Here is an 18810-nt window from a genome sequence, read left to right as displayed (position 1 = left end):
ACGAGGCGTAGAGTGGAAGGTTAAAGTGTCACACTCTCCTAGGACCAACTTTAACCAAGGACATAGGTTGGTATCATGGTTTAAATACTGCTGATTGGCAATAAAACGTGGAAACATTTTGAGTGCAAAAGAAATAGTTTGCCCAGTTCGATGCTCTAATTAGATCTTGGTGTTTGCCCTGTTCTCGTCAAATTAATCTGGGAGAAATCATTAATCAGGCAAACAGGTCTGATGGAATTTAGTGCATAAAGAAAGATATGACTGGCTTCCATGGGCTAGTCTCTCTTCCTTATACAGCTCAATGTCTAATTGCATTTGTGACAGGTGAATAAATCCCATGACCTTATAACACGGAACATATATAGTCTAAATTTTTTTTCCATAAAGTTGCAAAAAAGGTCCCAGAGGTATTTTATTTATGTATCATTTATTCTCAAATAACATCTTGTAAAAATTGGTAAATTATTTGTAGAAGATCACACCTACAATAACTGCAGTAAGATATTTTGTCTGTTTAACCCACTAAGGTTCAATGACAATCTATGCCATCATAACAATCTGGTCTTTGCAACATCCTATTAAAATGGAATGTCCCACACACTTAGTGACAGTACTGTGGTATAGAGCTGCCATTTCTTAATAAGTAGGAATCTCCATTTTTTTTCTAATGTCGCAAAAATGTAATATAGATGTAAATATAGATGTAATTCTAATTTTTTTCTATCCAATTTGAGATGAATATTGTGGAGCTTTGCTTGAGCAAATAATAGTTAAAACTTCAAATGGGGATTGTCAAAGAAAGCAAAATTGTAGGTGGTATGAACTCATTATGACTACTGATGAAGTTTAACCTGTGAAAAACAGGTGAATGCACATTATAATGATTAAAACCTGCCATTTTTCCTATAGCCAGGCAGTAAAGTACTTTTGACATTGGGAGTCAGTCTATTAACTTCTTACACAAATATAATGCGCTCACTTGATATTGGTATCATGATATCAGTACATGAGTACTGCTTATTCACTGTACCTTTTTTTATTCTAAAACCATGTTTATTGCGATTGACAATTTAAGAGTACAAGACAAACCGTCAAACTAGGGCATATGCAAGATACAGAAGGAAATGAGGTACAGTTGTAAATTATTTTAGGGACGTAAATCAAAGCGGTGAAAGTTGGAACCTAACAAAACATCATGAAACAAAGCCTCCAGCACATAGGGCAGTAATACATCATAGACAATATGATTAAATAAGACACGAGAATTTGTGGTACCTTTTTTAACATCAGTCTGAAGTTCTATCCAAGCTATACCACTGTCATCGAATAGCTTTAACCCAATAACCCTACCTGCTATTGAGAGGGTTAGAACACATAGCTGCCAATCTTGACTTTCTTTCATCATGAAACACATATTTACAAATGAAAACTTTATATACTAACATCTTAAGCTTAAAAAGGCTTCCTCTGTAAAATCTCTAATCTCCTCCCGTTTATTCACTCGGGGACTAATTACCTCTGGTTTTTTTTTTCTCTTAAACATGAAACAGCCTTAAAATCAGTGTGCTGAGAGGCCACGTACACTACTCTATCTTTATTGAACAGTAGGCCCTAAGGTCCTTTTGAATATATTACATCCAGCCAGACAGCAGAGTGATTCCCAACCCTTACACCCAGGCCATGCTGCATATATTATTGTAATCAAACCTTCAGCTTGCTAATTATACAGAATCAGGGCAGTGTTTAGCTATCTTAATCGAGTACAGAAAACAGTGTTGACTGGCAATGAAGGGCGGCATACACTTTCTGTTACTTTGTTAACCCCCTTTTACTGTTAAATGTGCACTAGAACAAAATAGACTTTGAGTTTTTCTTTAATATATGTTTTTGTTTACATTTTGTCTGTTCTGTCTCGTAACCAACCCCTTCCAATCTCTCTTTGCACATAGCAGTTTTATCCAAAAGACAACTTAGGCTACTGCCTGAGGTTTCTGGATCTACAGAAGTCCTAGCATGTCCTAATTTATCCTGTAGAATTCTGTACTTTTGCATATTCCCCAATCAAGTTTAAATTTAAAATGGAAGGAGGACAACATTCGGTACTCTGGCTAACTGATTGTTAATCCTTGATCTACCTGCTCTCTTTGCTTTGGTTTTCGACTCTATTTTACTTCTTCTCCGGTTATTCTAATCCATTTATTGACCTTGACAAATCCCACTGTCAGATGTCACCTTACTTTTGCATTAAAATTTAATTTCTGATAGGGTGCGATTTCATAGAAATAACCACAATCACTCACCCCTTGAATGGATAGTATATTGGATCACCCCAATAAATGATTTGTCTTTCAGGTATGAAAAAATAAGGGTATATATTAAATTTAATGATATGTCATACTGCCAACAGATCTCATGTGCAAAGCTGCTTAGTGTCCCCATATGATGTGCCAATCTCACTAGACAAACTTCCAAACTGACAGAGAATTGAGACAATGATTGCCCTTATCAAACTGGGCTCACTACTAAACTCAGGTACCTGTCCATTTCAAGCAGCAAATAGAAGCCTGAATTGTGCTATTTAATTTTTCTCAACCCTAAACCTCTCAGTATAAGTTGTTTTTCAATAAGTTGTTTTGTTTTGAGTCATACATTGACAGAAAAGTGCAATAGAATTCTAGGCTGATCTAACTTTTTTCTTATGTAGCTTATAACTTTATTTTTAACTGTCTCAGGAACATTGCTTCTTTCTGTCTTCTAAATTATTTCCCTTCTTTTCGTATAATAATCAGTTATGGAGTCATTCACCAGTTGTATACATTTAAAACTGCATAAAAGAACGGATCAGTCACTAAGGAAAGGCAAGGAGCTTGCTGGGAAGAAATATATATATTTGTGTAAATGTATAATTTAATGACCTTAGATGTGAGTTAGTCTCTCTGTAGTAGTGTCAGGAAATGTACGCAGATCAAAATAATGCTGATTGCAATATCAACGAAACAAACAAGCACATTGCAGTGGGAACATATTAGTTTGTACTGAACATAATCTTGGTGAATTTACTGCCCTCTGTCTGGCCTTACGGCAAATTCTGGGTTCTAAGTAATCGAAAGAGGAAACTGCCGTAGGTCGATCCACAAAAACAAAGACCACATCCTACTTGTTAGGAAGAGCAGCTAAGCGGCATTTGTAAGCACTCTCAGAAGGAAATTGCAATTGGATTTATTTGCAATTATTTTGAAATATGACAAATGATGTATTTGTTTTCTTGACACAGTTAAAGGGACACTATAGTCACCTGAACATCATTAGCTTAATGAAGCAGTTTTGGTGTATAGAACATGCCCCTGTAGCCTCACTACTCAATCCTCTGCATGTGACTTGCACAGCCTTCCATAAACACTTCCTGTAAAGAGAGCCCTATTTAGGCTTTCTTTATTGCAAGTTCTGTTTAATTAAAGGACCACTCTAGTGCCAGGAAAACATACTCATTTCCTGGCACTAGAGTGCCCTGAGGGTGCCCCCACCCTCAGGATCCCCCTCCCGCCCGGCTCTGGAAAGGGGAAAGTGTTTAAAACTTACCTTTTTCCAGCGGTGGGCGGAGAGCTCTCCTCCTCCGATCCTCCTCTTCTCCTGTTGGCTGAATGCGCACGCGCGGCAAGAGCTGCGCGCGCATTAAGCCGGTCACATAGGAAAGCATTCATAATGCTTTCCTATGGACGCTTGCGTGCTCTCACTGTGATTTTCACAGTGAGAATCACGCAAGTGCCTCTAGTGGCTGTCAATGAGACAGCCACTAGAGGAAATAGGGGAAGGCTTAACCCATTCACAAACATAGCAGTTTCTCTGAAACTGCTATGTTTATGAAACAATGGGTTAACCCTAGAAGGACCTGGCACCCAGACCACTTCATTAAGCTGAAGTGGTCTGGGTGCCTAGAGTGGTCCTTTAAGATGTTCTTATCCCCTGCTATGTTAATAGCTTTCTAGACCCTGCAAGTCTGTATGTGATTAGTTCAATTTAGAGATTGAGATACAATTATTTAAGGTAAATTACATCTGTTTGAAAGTGAAACCAGTTTTTTTTTATGCAGGCTCTGTCAATCATAGCCAGGGGAGGTGTGGCTAGGGCAGCATAAACAGAAACAAAGTGATTTAACTCCTAAATGACATTGAATTGAGCAGTTAAATTGCAGGGGAATGATCTATACACTAAAACCGCTTTATTTAGCTAAAGTTATTTAGGTGACTATAGTGTTCCTTTAATGTTTGAACAGTGGATCAGTCATTCATATGTCCTAAGATTGATAAGGTTAGCACCCAATCCATGCAAAATATTTTATTTAAAGATGTACGTTTATCTAGATCACTTAAACAGATTTCTGTACATTTACCATTCTATATCCTAGGCATCCCACAATGCCTTGCACATGGATAACCATGGATAACCTACCCAGGACTGCAACACCCACCAAGCCCAGCCATTGTTTATGTATGTAGGGTTACTGGTGTAATTTCTTACCCTGACTAGTTAAAGGGAACCTTTAAACCCTAATATAATAACAATCAATATTTCGTAACTATAGGTTCCATTATAGTGAAGTGATCACTGCCCACAGCCCTTTGCTCGGTAAAGTGTAATTAAAATAAAGTTTGTTCACCTCGTTTCCAGAACTGAGACTCCACTGCTCCAGCCTCCAGCTCCATTGATGTTGGCATCCTATCTGACATCACTCGAGATCTTCTCCAATCCATTGCTTCTCATATAGAAGCAATGAATATGAACTAGGCATGCATGGCCAAACGCAGCGCTCCACCAATCCAATGTTGCAATCAGCAGCACCTTTTTCTAGGACCGAGTTTTTGGTTCTGGAGGAGGAAGTGCCTCTAGTGGCTGCCAAGAAGATGGCCACTAGAGTAGTATTTGACTTTGCAATGTAAACATTGCAGTTTCTAAAAAATTGCAATGTTTTACATTGCAGGGTTAAAATGACAGGACCACTGCACCCAGACCACTTCATCTCAATGAAGTGGTCTGGGTGACTTTAGTGGTTCTGTAATCCATCTAAACCAGCTCAATGCAGTTTAGGCATAAAAGGTGTCACATTCCATAGCTTTTAAAAACTTTAAATTCCTTATTTTTAGCGGTTGGATTGGAAGATATTACAAATGCAGTCGGTCTGACTTGGGACATAGGCCATAGCTGCTCAAATGCCAAAGGTTTCGTCTTTGGGAAAGGATTGAAAAAGGTTAAAAAGTTTCACGATGTAACGCTTCACAGGGATCAAGCTGGTAGAAACCCATTAATCAATTAATATAGTTATCCCGATATAACAAGGCCAACTATTTGCTGTCTGTATCAATAACACACTAATATCATTACACGTAATAAACTATCCATTAGCCTGGGTTTTGTATTCTCTGCATGGAGACAGTAAATCCATATTGTAGCTACAGAGGCCTTGTATCCTGGCTGGTAGGAGACACATCAAGTGCTGACCGAAGACTTTCGACTTTCTGCTTTTAACTCACTTTGAATTCTCTGTCCCAGGACAGCCTGGGGAGAGTCTGTAAAAACTAGTGTCGGAAACATGTGCCCCAAACATTCTGACTAACAGGCAACATACTTATTTATTTGTATTTGAAAAATGCCAATTTACAAAAATCTAAAGTTTAGAATTAGCTGATTAGACCTGAAATTTAGTGGGCACACTATGTACTATATCTACTTACTAATCTCTGTTCTGTGTTTGCCCCACTATCTGTTTCCATACTGCACATCTGTGTAACATGTTGATAATTGGAAATTTTGATGAATTACCCGGATATAAACTGGGACAGAGGGACTGGTAGTACAGCAAAGGGAATCAGGTATTTTGAACCTGTTAAATGGCACCTTCGTGTCACAGCTGGTACAAGCACCAACTAGAAAGGATGCTTGTCTAGATCTGGTTACAAAGTTGATGTTTTGACAAACGTTCAAGTTGGGGAGAACTTGAGGAACAGTGATCACAATATAGTGTATTTTGAAATAAACTCAACAAAGCAAATGCACATGGGGTATACTAAAACATTTAATTTTAAATAGGCCAAATTCAATAAGGTAAGGGCTACTTAACAATATATTGACTGGCATACATTCTTTAGTGAAAACAACACTAAGGATAAATGGAATATCCTAAAACAAATATTAGAAAGGTACATTTCTCAGTATATACCATTGGATAATAAATATTAAATAAATACATTTAAAGCAATGTGGCATAGCTGGAAGGTAAACCAAGAAATTAAAAATAAGAAAAATATATATTTTTTATCGGTATCTTATATAAAATATAAGTTTGCAAATAATGCATGCAAAAAGCCAATGCGGTTCCTATATTCAAAAAGGGTTCACAATCTTTGCCTGAAAATTACAGACTTGTGAGCTAAACTTCTGTGTATGGGACAGTATTTAAAGGGTTATTGAGGGATAATATCTAATAATTCATTGAGAAGAACATTGCTATTAGCAATAATCAGCATGGTTTTATTAAAACATAGATCATGTCAAACAAACTTAATTGCATTTTACGAACTAAAGATTGGGGTGTTGCAGTGGATGTGATCTACTTGGATTTTACACAATATTCGCTATGGTTCCACACAATAGGTTAGTATTCAAACTAAAAGAAATTGGTCTAGATAATAATTCTTGTTATTGGGTAGAACATTGGCTTAAAGACAGAGTACATGGAGTTGTCATTAATGGTACATTTTCAAGCTGGACAAAAGTGGTAAGTGGTGTCCCTCAAGGTTCCGTTCTAGGACCACTTTTATTTAATATATTTATAAATCACCTTAAAATAGGTATTAAAGGTCAGATTTCAGTGTTCACAGATGACACAAAACTGTAAAGTAATACACTGTGAGCAGGATATTGCAGAGGGATTTAGATAGATTTAGGAAACAGGTTCCTCAAATGGCAGATGAAATTTAGTGTAGATGAATGCAAAGTTTTGTACTTCGAGGTAAAAAATGCATTAGCAACTTACACCCTAAATAGTAGTGAATTAGGGATAGCAACACACGAGAAGGATTTGGGAATAGATATAGACAACAAACTAGGCAACAATATGGAATGTCAATCAGCAGTTGCTAAGGTCAGTATTGTCATGTATAAAAACGGGCATTAATTTTCGTGATGAAAATATAACTTTTCTTCTTTATAAATCAATGGTAAGACCACATCTTGAATATGTTTAATGTCTTGCAAATGTGAGTACTTTGGGCGAATTAACACTGTTGGCGGCATAGGAAGGGTAAAAGGTTTGAATGCCATACAGGTCAAACCAACGAACACTGAATGCCAAAAAAAATATTATTTTGGCTTTCAGATGGTCTACTTATTAATAATTATATCAACTGCTGAAAACTATCCATATCAGTTGACGTAATAAAAATTGTGTAATAAATCCTTTTCTTTTTTTTTTTTTTAACCTGGTTTATTTTACTTTTCTTTTAATAAATGCTGTATCTAGGGCAATGCCATAAAACTAGTTTGTGACATATCACAAGTTTTGAAAATAAACTATAAGTGTAATGCTTTCTTGCATTAATCTGGCCACTAAGTATCTATATAATGCTGTTTGGAATGTTTCACAAAACTTTGGTAACATAGCTTGCAAATAAATGATTTAACCCTTACAGCACTCGTAAAATAAAAGTAACATGAAAAGTTCGTAGAACACTATTTCTACTGCAGAAATATGACAGATTGCATGGTTATGTCTAAATAAGAAGGGGGGACACGCAGACATCTTTTACCGAAAGCGAAATAACAGCAATTAATCGTGCGGCCAGCACATGGCCCGGATAGGTCCGCAAGCGGACACTAAATGAAAAGACTCTATTGATTTTTCCACTGCCGCCTGTAAGTGTTACATCAATAGAGAAAGAAAGCAAAATGTTTCACAGGGAAGAGGAGCGTAGAATTACTTGGTGTTTCCGACAGTAAGTTAGCGAGGGTGATGGACGAGAGGTGTTGCGAAAACATGGAAGGAGGGGGAGAGGAAAAGCAGCGAATAAAATGTAGACAGCCACTTTTATTCCAGTAACTGTAGACTAACACACCCAGAATGCTTAGCTTTCAGAGTGTTCATTGCACAATCTGCTGTTACTGATTACAGGCAGAGTACCAGAGAATGTTGACCATGGGACCTGGTTAAGCAGAACGAGAGAGGATGTAACAAAGCGTAAATAAAACAAAAAAAACCCAAAACAAACAAACAACTACAGACATGTCAAGCAAGAGGGATTCATGAGTGAGAAACTACAAATAGTTTAAAAAAGAAGGGGAACACATTGGATATGTGCTAAAAGGAGCATAATGAAAGAAAGCAGGAAGGTAGAAATATTTTAGAAGAAAATAAAATAAATAAAGAATGGTGTAGGTTTCATATCATTCCAATAAACGGTGAAAAGTCTGGAAGTTCAAAGATTATATTTCCCTCACCTTACGAATTAACAGTGAAACTATGTAGGGGTTTATTTATTAAACAGTTTAATTGGCAGCAATTTATGGGACGGCCAAGTAATGACATCCCTGGTCTAGACAAAAGCAAACCCCAATATTAGGAAAGACTGAGCTACTTGCTCATCTGTGGTTTCTGTAGCTACAATGTGAGGTACTAGGTGGCATAATTCAAAATAATACGGGTGGTCCTCAAGTGGACTTGGAAGGAAGTTTCTATCATTTTTTCACTCTGCAGCTGTCCAACAAGGGACATGCGTAATTATATTCTGGGCAGCATAAAGCAATTTGCAGTTACAAAAAAGGTAAAACACCACGATAGCCGGTCTTTGCGGGCCATTACATTTTTGCTATTAGAACGTTTACATGCATAATTTGGTCCGTGGGGAACACAAATTCCAGTATAGCACGATGGTTACTGGATCCAAAAATGTGGTTAGATCATTTTGAAGGGCTTTATTCAACAAAGGAAAAGAGATGATAATAATATCAAAATTAACTTAACTAGGAAGGAAACATTTAGCTCTTAATGCTTTCCAAGTATGTCTCGGGGTATAGATATTTTTATTACGCAATGCCTATGCATTTTATCAATGCAGAAAAGAAAAAATTAGTTCTGCTGGGAATTGATCTCACTACCCCAGGTGTAACAAATACAAGAAATTCAAAATTTTAGCACACAAATAGGTTATATTAACAGAGTACTAGCTGTGCTTCATGTAAACAGGGTAAAACTATGATTATTTATATTGCATTAAGATATTCTGCCACACTTTACAATTATAGAAAGACAATATTTAGAGGTGAAGTAGGCATTGCTCAAATAAGCTTACAATTTAGTTAGATTTTGCGGTAGGTAGATATATATCATTGTATCTCAACCAAGGACACCGATGCTAACTGGGATTTTAGCGTTCAGGTAAATTAATTACTCTTTACTGTAAAATCAGACCTGATTTAGTAGCAATAGTGGAAATCACCTAGTATATACCGGAAATTCATACAATGGAATTCTGTTTGCCTTCCTATTATTAATTACACAGGAGAGCTGTCAACGTTATTTTCCTTCCAATGTGTTAAATGCAACCTAATGACTAAGAAGGGCCCCTGATTAACTATGAGATGTACATGACTGCAGTAAAGACAACCACATACCTCGGATTGGTACATTGATAAGGATTGGTTTAGGGGCTGCTCCTAGGGGGTGGAGCACTGGATAAAGAAATGTGAAAATCATAAACAATTCTAAGGCCTACCATACATTGTCCACCAATAAATCTCATTATGCTCAGTCATGGGAGTTGTTTGAAACAACAAAGATAGGCAGACGCATTCTACATATCTAGGTTTTTTTTACCTACACATGTCAGGGGATTTAGTTGACTCACAGTGGTGGAAATGTTATAAAATGTGTGAGATATTCCGCAATCTACATATTTTGGGGTATCAGAAGATGACTATAAGATGAGAAACAGGAACTGTCCTGTGTGGGACAACACAAGAGTATTATTCAATCTGGGACTTAAGTAAATATGCAAAGTTAAATATGTGATAGAAGGTGGCATCTAAATATTAATTGGCAACCTAAAACAAGTGTCTTGGTCAGCAGGTAGTCATATAGCCAGAAAAAGCATTGATTGATCTGCAGCTGGTTGTCCTCATTATTAGCTTCACCCTTAAAAACCCACCCACACTACACAAACTATTCTGGCCTCAGTGCTTTCCCATTTCAATGGTTTTAGCCTTCAGATCAGTCCACCGTGCCTCCATTACATTCTATATTCTATGTATAATGACCCCACAAGTCTTTGAAAGGACATCAGCTTTTCATTATCTCCAAGCCATGGGGACGATTTATAAGTGTTGTAACTATAAATGTGGGGCACATTTTCTAAAGGTGGAAACCAATGGAATGAGTCAAACCTTTCATTAGTGATTGCTATACTTTTAGAACTTGATACCACTTTTCAGGTCATGACACTGTTTTTCTCTACATTCATGTATTCGTTGTACGGGCACAGGAATGTATAGAGAATTATTAATTTATCATAAATAACCATTTTTTTTTGTTAATCTATTTTTGTTCACAGTAAAGACAACAAGCAAAGAACAACTTCTTCTCGAACTCAAGACCATCGCTGCCTTATACAAGTACTACTCTCCCTTCCACTATTAGAGGATAAAGAAATGAGATGCAATCAAAATGTTTTTATTAAGCTAGTTAAAAATACTCATCCCTCTGCATATATTTTACATTCGTTTTCTCTCCTGCTAAACAAATAACTATTGATCTGAACATAAACCTCGCAGTGACTTATGATCAATGATCTTCTTTAGTCACAAAAAGAAAAAATACTTATTACATTCAATTTAATAAAGATGCAACTCTGGCAGAGCTGGGATTAACCCTACCTGTGCTTGATAGCCGATGAGCTATTATTTGCATGATAAGTTATTTTATTCATGCCATGAATACAAAGGCTGTGTACAAATAAATTATACATTTTTTTCTTGTAAATCAGTTTTAGTTCACTAGACGCCATCTGCCTGATTGGGATTTTTGTTTTTGAATTTCATCACATGTGCACAAACACTTTAAAGGTTATAGTATCTTAGTTATACACTGCACTGGGAAAGCTGGAAGAAAATGGCATGACTATATATTATTTTCAAAATGATGAGTATTTTCCAAGCCTTTATCTCTATGGAATTGGTAAATAGCAGGGAAAAATGCAACTATGGCTAACACAGAGCATCTGCTTACTAGATAATGAAAATCTCACCTTTAAAACAGGTGTGTTTGTGTTTTGTGGGTGGGGCCAAACAGGCTCTTGGCGGACCTATAGACAATCTAATCCCTTTGTCTGGAGGAGATGGCAAACAATGAGACTATCAAGAAATGTGACATGTTGCAAGAGATGTATGTATTATTTATCTATGTTATTAAAGGATCACTATAGGGTCAGGAACACAAACATGTATTCCTGACCCATCAGTGTTAAAACCACCATCTAGCCCCCCTGGGCCCCTCATGCCTCCATAAATATAGCAACATCTTACTGTATTCAAGCCAGAAGCTGTATATCTGCATGCTGTTTGCCTAAAAAAAAAACAAGCAGTCTGCTGACATCAGAAGTGGTAGCCTGATCCAATCACAATGCTTCCCCATAGGATTGGCTGAGACTGACAAGGAGGCAGATCAGGGGCAGAGCCAGCATGATTCAAACACAGCCCTAGCCAATCAGCAGCTCCTCATAGAGATTAATTGAATCAATGAACCTCTATGAGGAAAGTTCAGTGTCTGCATGCAGAGGGAGGAGATACTGAATGTTTGGATGCATTTTAGGCAGCCATGACCCAGGAAGGATCTCTAACAGCTATCTGAGGAGTGGCCAGTGAAGTTATCACTAGGCTGTAATATAAACACTGCATTTTCTCTGAATAAACTGTGTTTACAGCATAAAGCCTGAAGGTAATGATTCTACTCACCAGAACAAATTTAATGAGCTGTAGTTGTTCTGGTGACTATAATGTCCCTTTAAGCTAGAATATAAGAAACACTCCCCTATTTTGAAGAGGAGAGAACATTTCTACCAGCTAAATTTAACAATCTTTGATAAAATCTGAATCAAGTTAATGGTCAATGTTTTGCCAATATACATGGGCTATTACCTAGTCTTTTGCAACATTGTTTATCAAAGTAGATATGAGACATAGATAAGTATATGAGGAATAGAGACACACAGACATAAAAAAACAATATTAAAGCTTTGCAAGGTTTGATAAAACAAGAGATGCTGTCCTATAAATGTATATCTGGTTTGGCGGGGGTTCTTATAAGGCATTTAAAATGTCACCGATTATCATTCAGATCCTCGACTGTCTCCTGATAAGTGACAGATCAATAGCTACTAGGACAATTATTTGTTCATTGATAAAGTATTTAAGAGCCCATCTATCATGGGCCTGGTGCTTTTTTATCTGCACAGACTTTTTAAAGAGACATGTCATCTGACAGTCAGAAAGGCAATGTAATGGGTTAATATGTTTTTTTTTATTACATGTACATTCCTTAATAAGGTAACTTTATACTGTTGATTGTCATAAGTGTTGTAGATTTTATATTACAGATATTTTACATTATATATTAAGTTTCAATGGCGGTGTAGGTGTTCAAAGAAAACTTTTATTTGAGGATTCTAGTCTACAATGGAATGAACACTTTCATTAACCACAGCGGGGCTTTATAAAACGAACAGCACAATATAAGCAGAACATTCCATGCTGGTATAGGATTAATAGGCACTAAATTGTAATGATGGCAAATTGAAACATCTGATACTCCAGTTGTTACAATGCATAAAAAGTACAGGTCTGCTCTACAGTGAAGACAACCTCACTATTGATCAGATAGGCCCTAAACATAGCGCTATAGTGCCCTTCTGGTCAAAAGATGTAATTTCAAGTATGCCTCCATAATACTGGATACAGTTGCTTGTGAGGTCCATTTGTAACACAAGAGCAGTGGCAGTTAACCTTGGCAGTACAAATATTTCTGAACAACTGGGCGTCCTACGCGTTTCGTCCTAAGATAGGACTTCCTCAGGGACTTGGTGCATCAATGACAGCAAAAAAACAAATATTTGTTTTTTTGCTGTCATTGATGCACCAAGTCCCTGAGGAAGTCCTATCTTAGGACGAAACGCGTAGGATGCCCAGTGGTGATATGCTTATTGTTTTTAACATACATGTAAGTTATTAAATCTTTTTTTATTATACTCTGGAATTGCACCTTATTTTTCCATATATATTTTCTCTTTTGAGCAAATATTCCTAAACTACTGATGGGAGTGTGAGGATGAACATAGAAAACTTTGAAGAAAAAGATTACACTCAAGGCTTTTTTACATCTGAAAATTTGTGAGTGGCCAATTGTTAACTATATATCCTCATTTACTCTCACACAGTTAAACGCTATGTTTTTCCATTTGATCTGTGTTTCGCAGATAATCCCCTACTCTATTTTGTATGAATTTGTTTGGTAAGAAATAAACATGATTTAATTTGCAGTCATCTAAATAATTTTGTAAAATTTTTCAAAACACATATCTAGCATATAATCTAAAAGACTACCTAACATTCTCTTGCATGGATGGCCCAGATACCACCATCTAAACAATAAACAGCTACATATTGAGTGAAAAATAAATTCTGGGTGGCAATAAAGGCAGAAATAGTGGAGGAGTAATTGTATTGAGTGAATACACTGTGTGCCTTTTGGGTCAATATTTATGAAAGATTCAGAACAACGTGTTCTGAAGGACAGATATCACATACATAAAGTATACATGACCTTGTTTAATCTATGAAAGAACAAAACAAAAAACCCTACATTCTGATCTGCACCTTGCTTGCACATTGAGAATTCAAAAATAAACCATGCAAATGTGCAACTAGGGTCTACGTAATAAGGCTGATTGACCATTATGGGAAATGTACTTCAAAAACATCTCGGGTGTCAAGGTTTATCATCATAAGCCTTGGAGAACATGGTTTCTACAGTAAGCATGCTGTCTCCAGTACTGTAAACCTATTACAGTGATGTCTCTTTGTGTCTAGCAGACTAGGAGATTAAATTTGCTACAGGAACATTCCAAGCACCACAACCACTACCAAGCACCATAACAACTACATATCTCTGTGCCAGTTATGCCCTGGTGCCCCCCACTCCACTGTAAGGTGTAAAACTATTTTTGAATGTTTGACTTCTTACCTTGGGTCAGCCGGGTACCACCACCCATCTTCACTGCCATCTCCAGAGAGCTGGAGGTTCCATAGCAGAAGCTACTGTTGGCTCTCTTGAACTAAGCTAGCAACGCAGGGCTTAGCTCATTGGCCAAGAGTGATCAACTTATGCTCTCAGCCAATGAGCTATGCCCTGCATTAAAAGGTTTAATTCAGGAGTGTTAACAGAAGATACTGTTTTTTTTAATGTCGAGTTCTCCGGAGGGTGCGGGTACAGAACATTAATGGCATGAAAACCACTACCATTTATAAACAGTGTGACTCCTTACAATAGATGGAGCCAGGGCATTCCTGGCACCTTAACCACTGCAGAGAGATGTGGTGTTTATGGTGCATGGAGTGTTCCATTAATGCACAAAATGAAGGTAACAGGAAAAGCACATGTTCATGGGTTGGGCATTCAGATATTGGATTCTGTTTTCTATATGAAAACAAAATTAAAATTTTGATACACCAGGAAGTGAAGGGTTAAGTTGTATAATTGTACATAGATGCAGAAAATATAAGTGTGAAGGAGACATGATTGTATGTTGAATGCTTTGAAGCAGTAATAAACAATATATCAGACACACGAAAACATCTAGAGGAAAGGAGCTCTTTTACGGTCAGCTAGTACATTTTACAGGCTGTCCATAAAAAACGGCTTGAAGAGTGAAAAAAAAAAATGATGGAATAAAAGCAAACAATCTCTATGATTTCTCTAATATTGTAGCATGATGGACTGATTTTAAATGATACCTACAGCAATTCTTGGGCAAATTCATAGCTATAATGCCACGATGTTCCACAAAAAAAGCTATTATCATACATAATTTTAATTAATGGTAATATTACATGTATTATTGACTGCTGGAGCAAGCACTGAACATGTTAGGCACACCTAGACAAATAAAAATTGTTTTCTACTGGCACAGACCGTAAGCAGTCAAGGTAGAGTCAAAAATGGTTGAAGCATAGTATAGTCAGATCATTAAAGGACCACTATAGGCACCCAGACCACTTCAGCCCAATTAAGTGGTCTGGGTGCCAGGTACCTCTAGTTTTAACCCTGCAGCTGAAAACATAGCAGTTTCAGTGAAACTGCTATGTTTACACTGCAGGGTTAATCCAGCCTCTAGTGGCTGTCTTTCTGATAGTCACTAGAAGCCGCTTCCACGATTTTCACTGTGAAAATCACAGTGAGAAGACGATGACCTCCATACGAAAGCATTGATTAATGCTTTCGTATGGGCGTTTTTAATGTGCGGCCAGAGCCGCGCGATATTCAGCTTCACTCGGAGGGTGAGGAGAGGTCACCAGTGCCGAGGGAGCCCGTCACTGGATAAAGGTAAGTGGCTGAAGGGGTTTTAGCCCCTTCAGCCCAGCGGGAGGGGGGGCCATGAGGGTGGGGGGGACCTAAGGATTACACAATGCCAGGAAAACGAGTTAGTTTTCCAGGCACTAAAGTGGTCCTTTAACCCCTTAAGGACACATGACATGTGTGACATATCATGATTCCCTTTTATTCCAGAAGTTTGGTCCTTAAGGGGTTAAAGGGAAACTATAGCCACCAGATCAACTAGAGATTATTATATTTGTTCTGGTGAGTAGAACCATTCCCTTTTTTGTACTAAGCACTGTCTATTCAGAGAAAATGCTATGTTTACATTACAGCCTAGGGATACCTCTACTGGCAACTCCTCAGATGGCTTCCTGGGGCCATTCAGTGTCTCCATCCTCTGCATGGAGACACTAAACTTTCAATTCATCTCCATGAGGAGATGCTGATTGGCTAGGGCTGTGTTTGACTTGTGCTGGATCTGCCCCTGATCTGCCTGATCTGCCTCTGACAGTCTTAGTCAATCCTATGGGGAAGCATTGTGATTAGCTCAGACCAACACTTCTGATGATGTCAGCCAAGCAGGCAGATCAGGGGCAGAGGCAGGATCTGCAGGCTTGAACACAGGCTTGAAGATTTTACTATATTTAGGGAAGCAAGGGGAGGCCAGGAGGGCTAGATTGTGGTTTTAACACTATAGAGTCAGGAATGTTTGTGTTCCTCACCCTATAGTGTTCCTTTAAGGAATATCTGCTTTACATACCTGACAGACAATTAACTGTAACATTTCACAAGTTCCTCATTACTAGACCACATGTCTGCCGAACTCTAGTACGTATATTTACAAATCTGTGATTGTCCTATTGGGCATTAGTAATTAGGTCCACCCTTATAAGTCTGTAAAATAAGCCTTAAGCTCCACGTCCAGCCCGACACCACTGCTACCCTCTCTGTGGTCCAATCAAATGCTTCTTATTTGAATATCATAGCATGACAGAGAAGCATTTGATTAGACCGTTCTTAACTGCTTTGAGAACAAGCGTGCGCTCCGAGCTAGGGACAGGAGAGACCTGAGGGAGATGGGTGAGAAAGGTGATATAAAAAACAAGACAAAAAAAACACAGACAAATCATAAGAAATGTAGGGAGGCAGGGAGGCCTTAAACGTGAGAGGGAGGGGAGATTTAAGCGCCCCCCTTGCAGATATGTCCCCAGCGCTGCCTGTAGGGATAGAAGCTCATTACATCTGTCGCCAGAGCCTGCGGGTCACTGACGACAGATGTAATTTCTGCACAGAATTAACATAAAGCAAGGTGAAACAGAGTTGCCTAAGTTACATGTGCCAGGATTACCTTGCCCCCGGGACAAAATCTTCAACTATCTCTTTATGTGCAGTGTTTCAAGTAGAAATACTGCACATACCAATTATTGCCTCCATGACCATAAATTGGTCATGGAGTTTGGAGTATCCCTTTATTTCCATGTTCTAGATATGTATGTATTTATGATACATATGTGAAGCAGAAAATTGCAGTCTGGATTTACTATTAAATTAAATAAGTTTAGAGGTGTGATGTGACTAGTCCACCAACGTAGTAAATGTATATGTTTGCGGTGAATTACAGCAAAGGTACTTGTAAAATATAAGTATAAGTTGCATACCTACAGGTTACTGGGGAAGGTTTGAAGCAACTGTAGCCTTGAGTCTTGAGAGTGTACTGGACCCTATGCTAAACAAGTTTTAACAGGGTGGTCTTCAAAGGAGATTAGAAGATCTGCAAGCCTTTCTTTGGATCATATTTTATCACATTCAATCTCAGGTTAGAATGGGGAAAAGACATCTTAGAAGATTTTATGAAAAACCCCAATTGGATACAGGTGACTGAACCAAAAACTTTTACATTATGATACAGGGAACTCAAAAAAATATTTTTGAGCAGCCAATACCAATTATTTTGTGATACAACCATTAGTCCATAGCTAATAAATGATAAAGTTTTAACAATGGGCAGTAAGAGATAATACTTTATCCTTGTTTCAGTAAAGGAACTGGAATGATAAGATGAAGGACTCACCATTACTGAACAGCACCAAGAATTTTAGACACACAAACTCTCTTAAGTCAAACTGAAGAGATCGGAGCTTGGCCACCAGTTCCTGTGCTTGGCTCATGATGTTGTTTAATGTGGCTCCTGCCTGTGTGACAATGACAGAATAATCCACCTAAAGAAAGCAAAGCATTGTTAATGAACAAGGTGGATGACTAAAGAAATAGGGTAGAAATTCTAATTTTCTCATTTAGCAGCAGTATACAGGACACGTTTATATAAAAAAGAAGAAGCAGATGATACATGCAAGAGTTCTGTAAAGTAATTATCAACAATTTTCATATCAGTGTAGTTTAAAAGCACATAAAATTAAATTAGAAAGTGTGTTTTGTTTTTTGCATTATATATACAAAATCTAGTATTTGTGTAACAATCCACTAAAATTACCATACATCAAAAAATATATATTTTTGAAATGTACCCATTTTCTGCCTCTTTTTACTATATATTTTAATATATGCCAGCTTGAATTTCACCCTCATTACATTTAATTCTTCTGAAAATGATTAGAACATTACAAATACAACAACCCAATTTAATGATAAATGCAACACAAAGTAAAAAAATAGGGTCCAGTTATGTTTTTCAAAATAATTGTGAACACAAATTGAACACAAATAAAAATAATATTTTCATGAATACACTCTTGACTTAATTTGACTTTTTAGCTGCATTTTAGCTGCATAATTTTAACCATGTTTCCCCTCCTTTCCCCCGCTGCTGTGGTTTAATAAATGGCCCCCTTAGAGTTTTCGAGAGGCCATTGTGAGTTAACCTATGAAATCAAAACAATAAGTGCAGGATATATTTGCTGCAACAGCAAAATAATCTTGGTGATTCTATCTCCCTCTCTCACAACTGCCACTCAAGCAGACCAAGTTAGATGAATTTTTTATACATATTGATGGCTAATTTCCATAATTATGTGCGCAAGCCTCTCCCCACAGCACAGATGGGGGCTGTCTAGAGACAATCTCATAACAATTTGCAATTAAAAATAGGTTCAGATCTAATTAATTGTTTAATTTTATTTTTAGAGTCTACAAATAGCATGCATGGTGTAAGCAAGGAG

The 18810-nt window shown here is 37.4% G+C and overlaps 1 protein-coding gene across 2 annotated transcripts in view; it reads right to left on the bottom strand.

Annotated features, from left to right (window-relative positions):
- NR5A2 (nuclear receptor subfamily 5 group A member 2) overlaps positions 1–18810 on the bottom strand; it is a 97885-nt gene that overhangs the window by 2369 nt on the left and 76706 nt on the right. For both annotated transcript variants that reach the window (XM_063426127.1, XM_063426129.1), the window contains exon 6: positions 17706–17853. In XM_063426127.1, coding sequence (XP_063282197.1) covers positions 17706–17853 — 148 coding nt within the window. The remainder of the gene's footprint in view (positions 1–17705; positions 17854–18810) is intronic.

Source organism: Pelobates fuscus, chromosome 7, assembly GCF_036172605.1.
Source record: "Pelobates fuscus isolate aPelFus1 chromosome 7, aPelFus1.pri, whole genome shotgun sequence".
In the NCBI taxonomy this organism is placed as follows: Eukaryota; Metazoa; Chordata; class Amphibia; order Anura; family Pelobatidae; genus Pelobates; species Pelobates fuscus.
The sequence above is the reverse complement of the archived record's forward strand: the minus strand, read 5'-3'. Positions and strand labels throughout refer to the sequence as shown.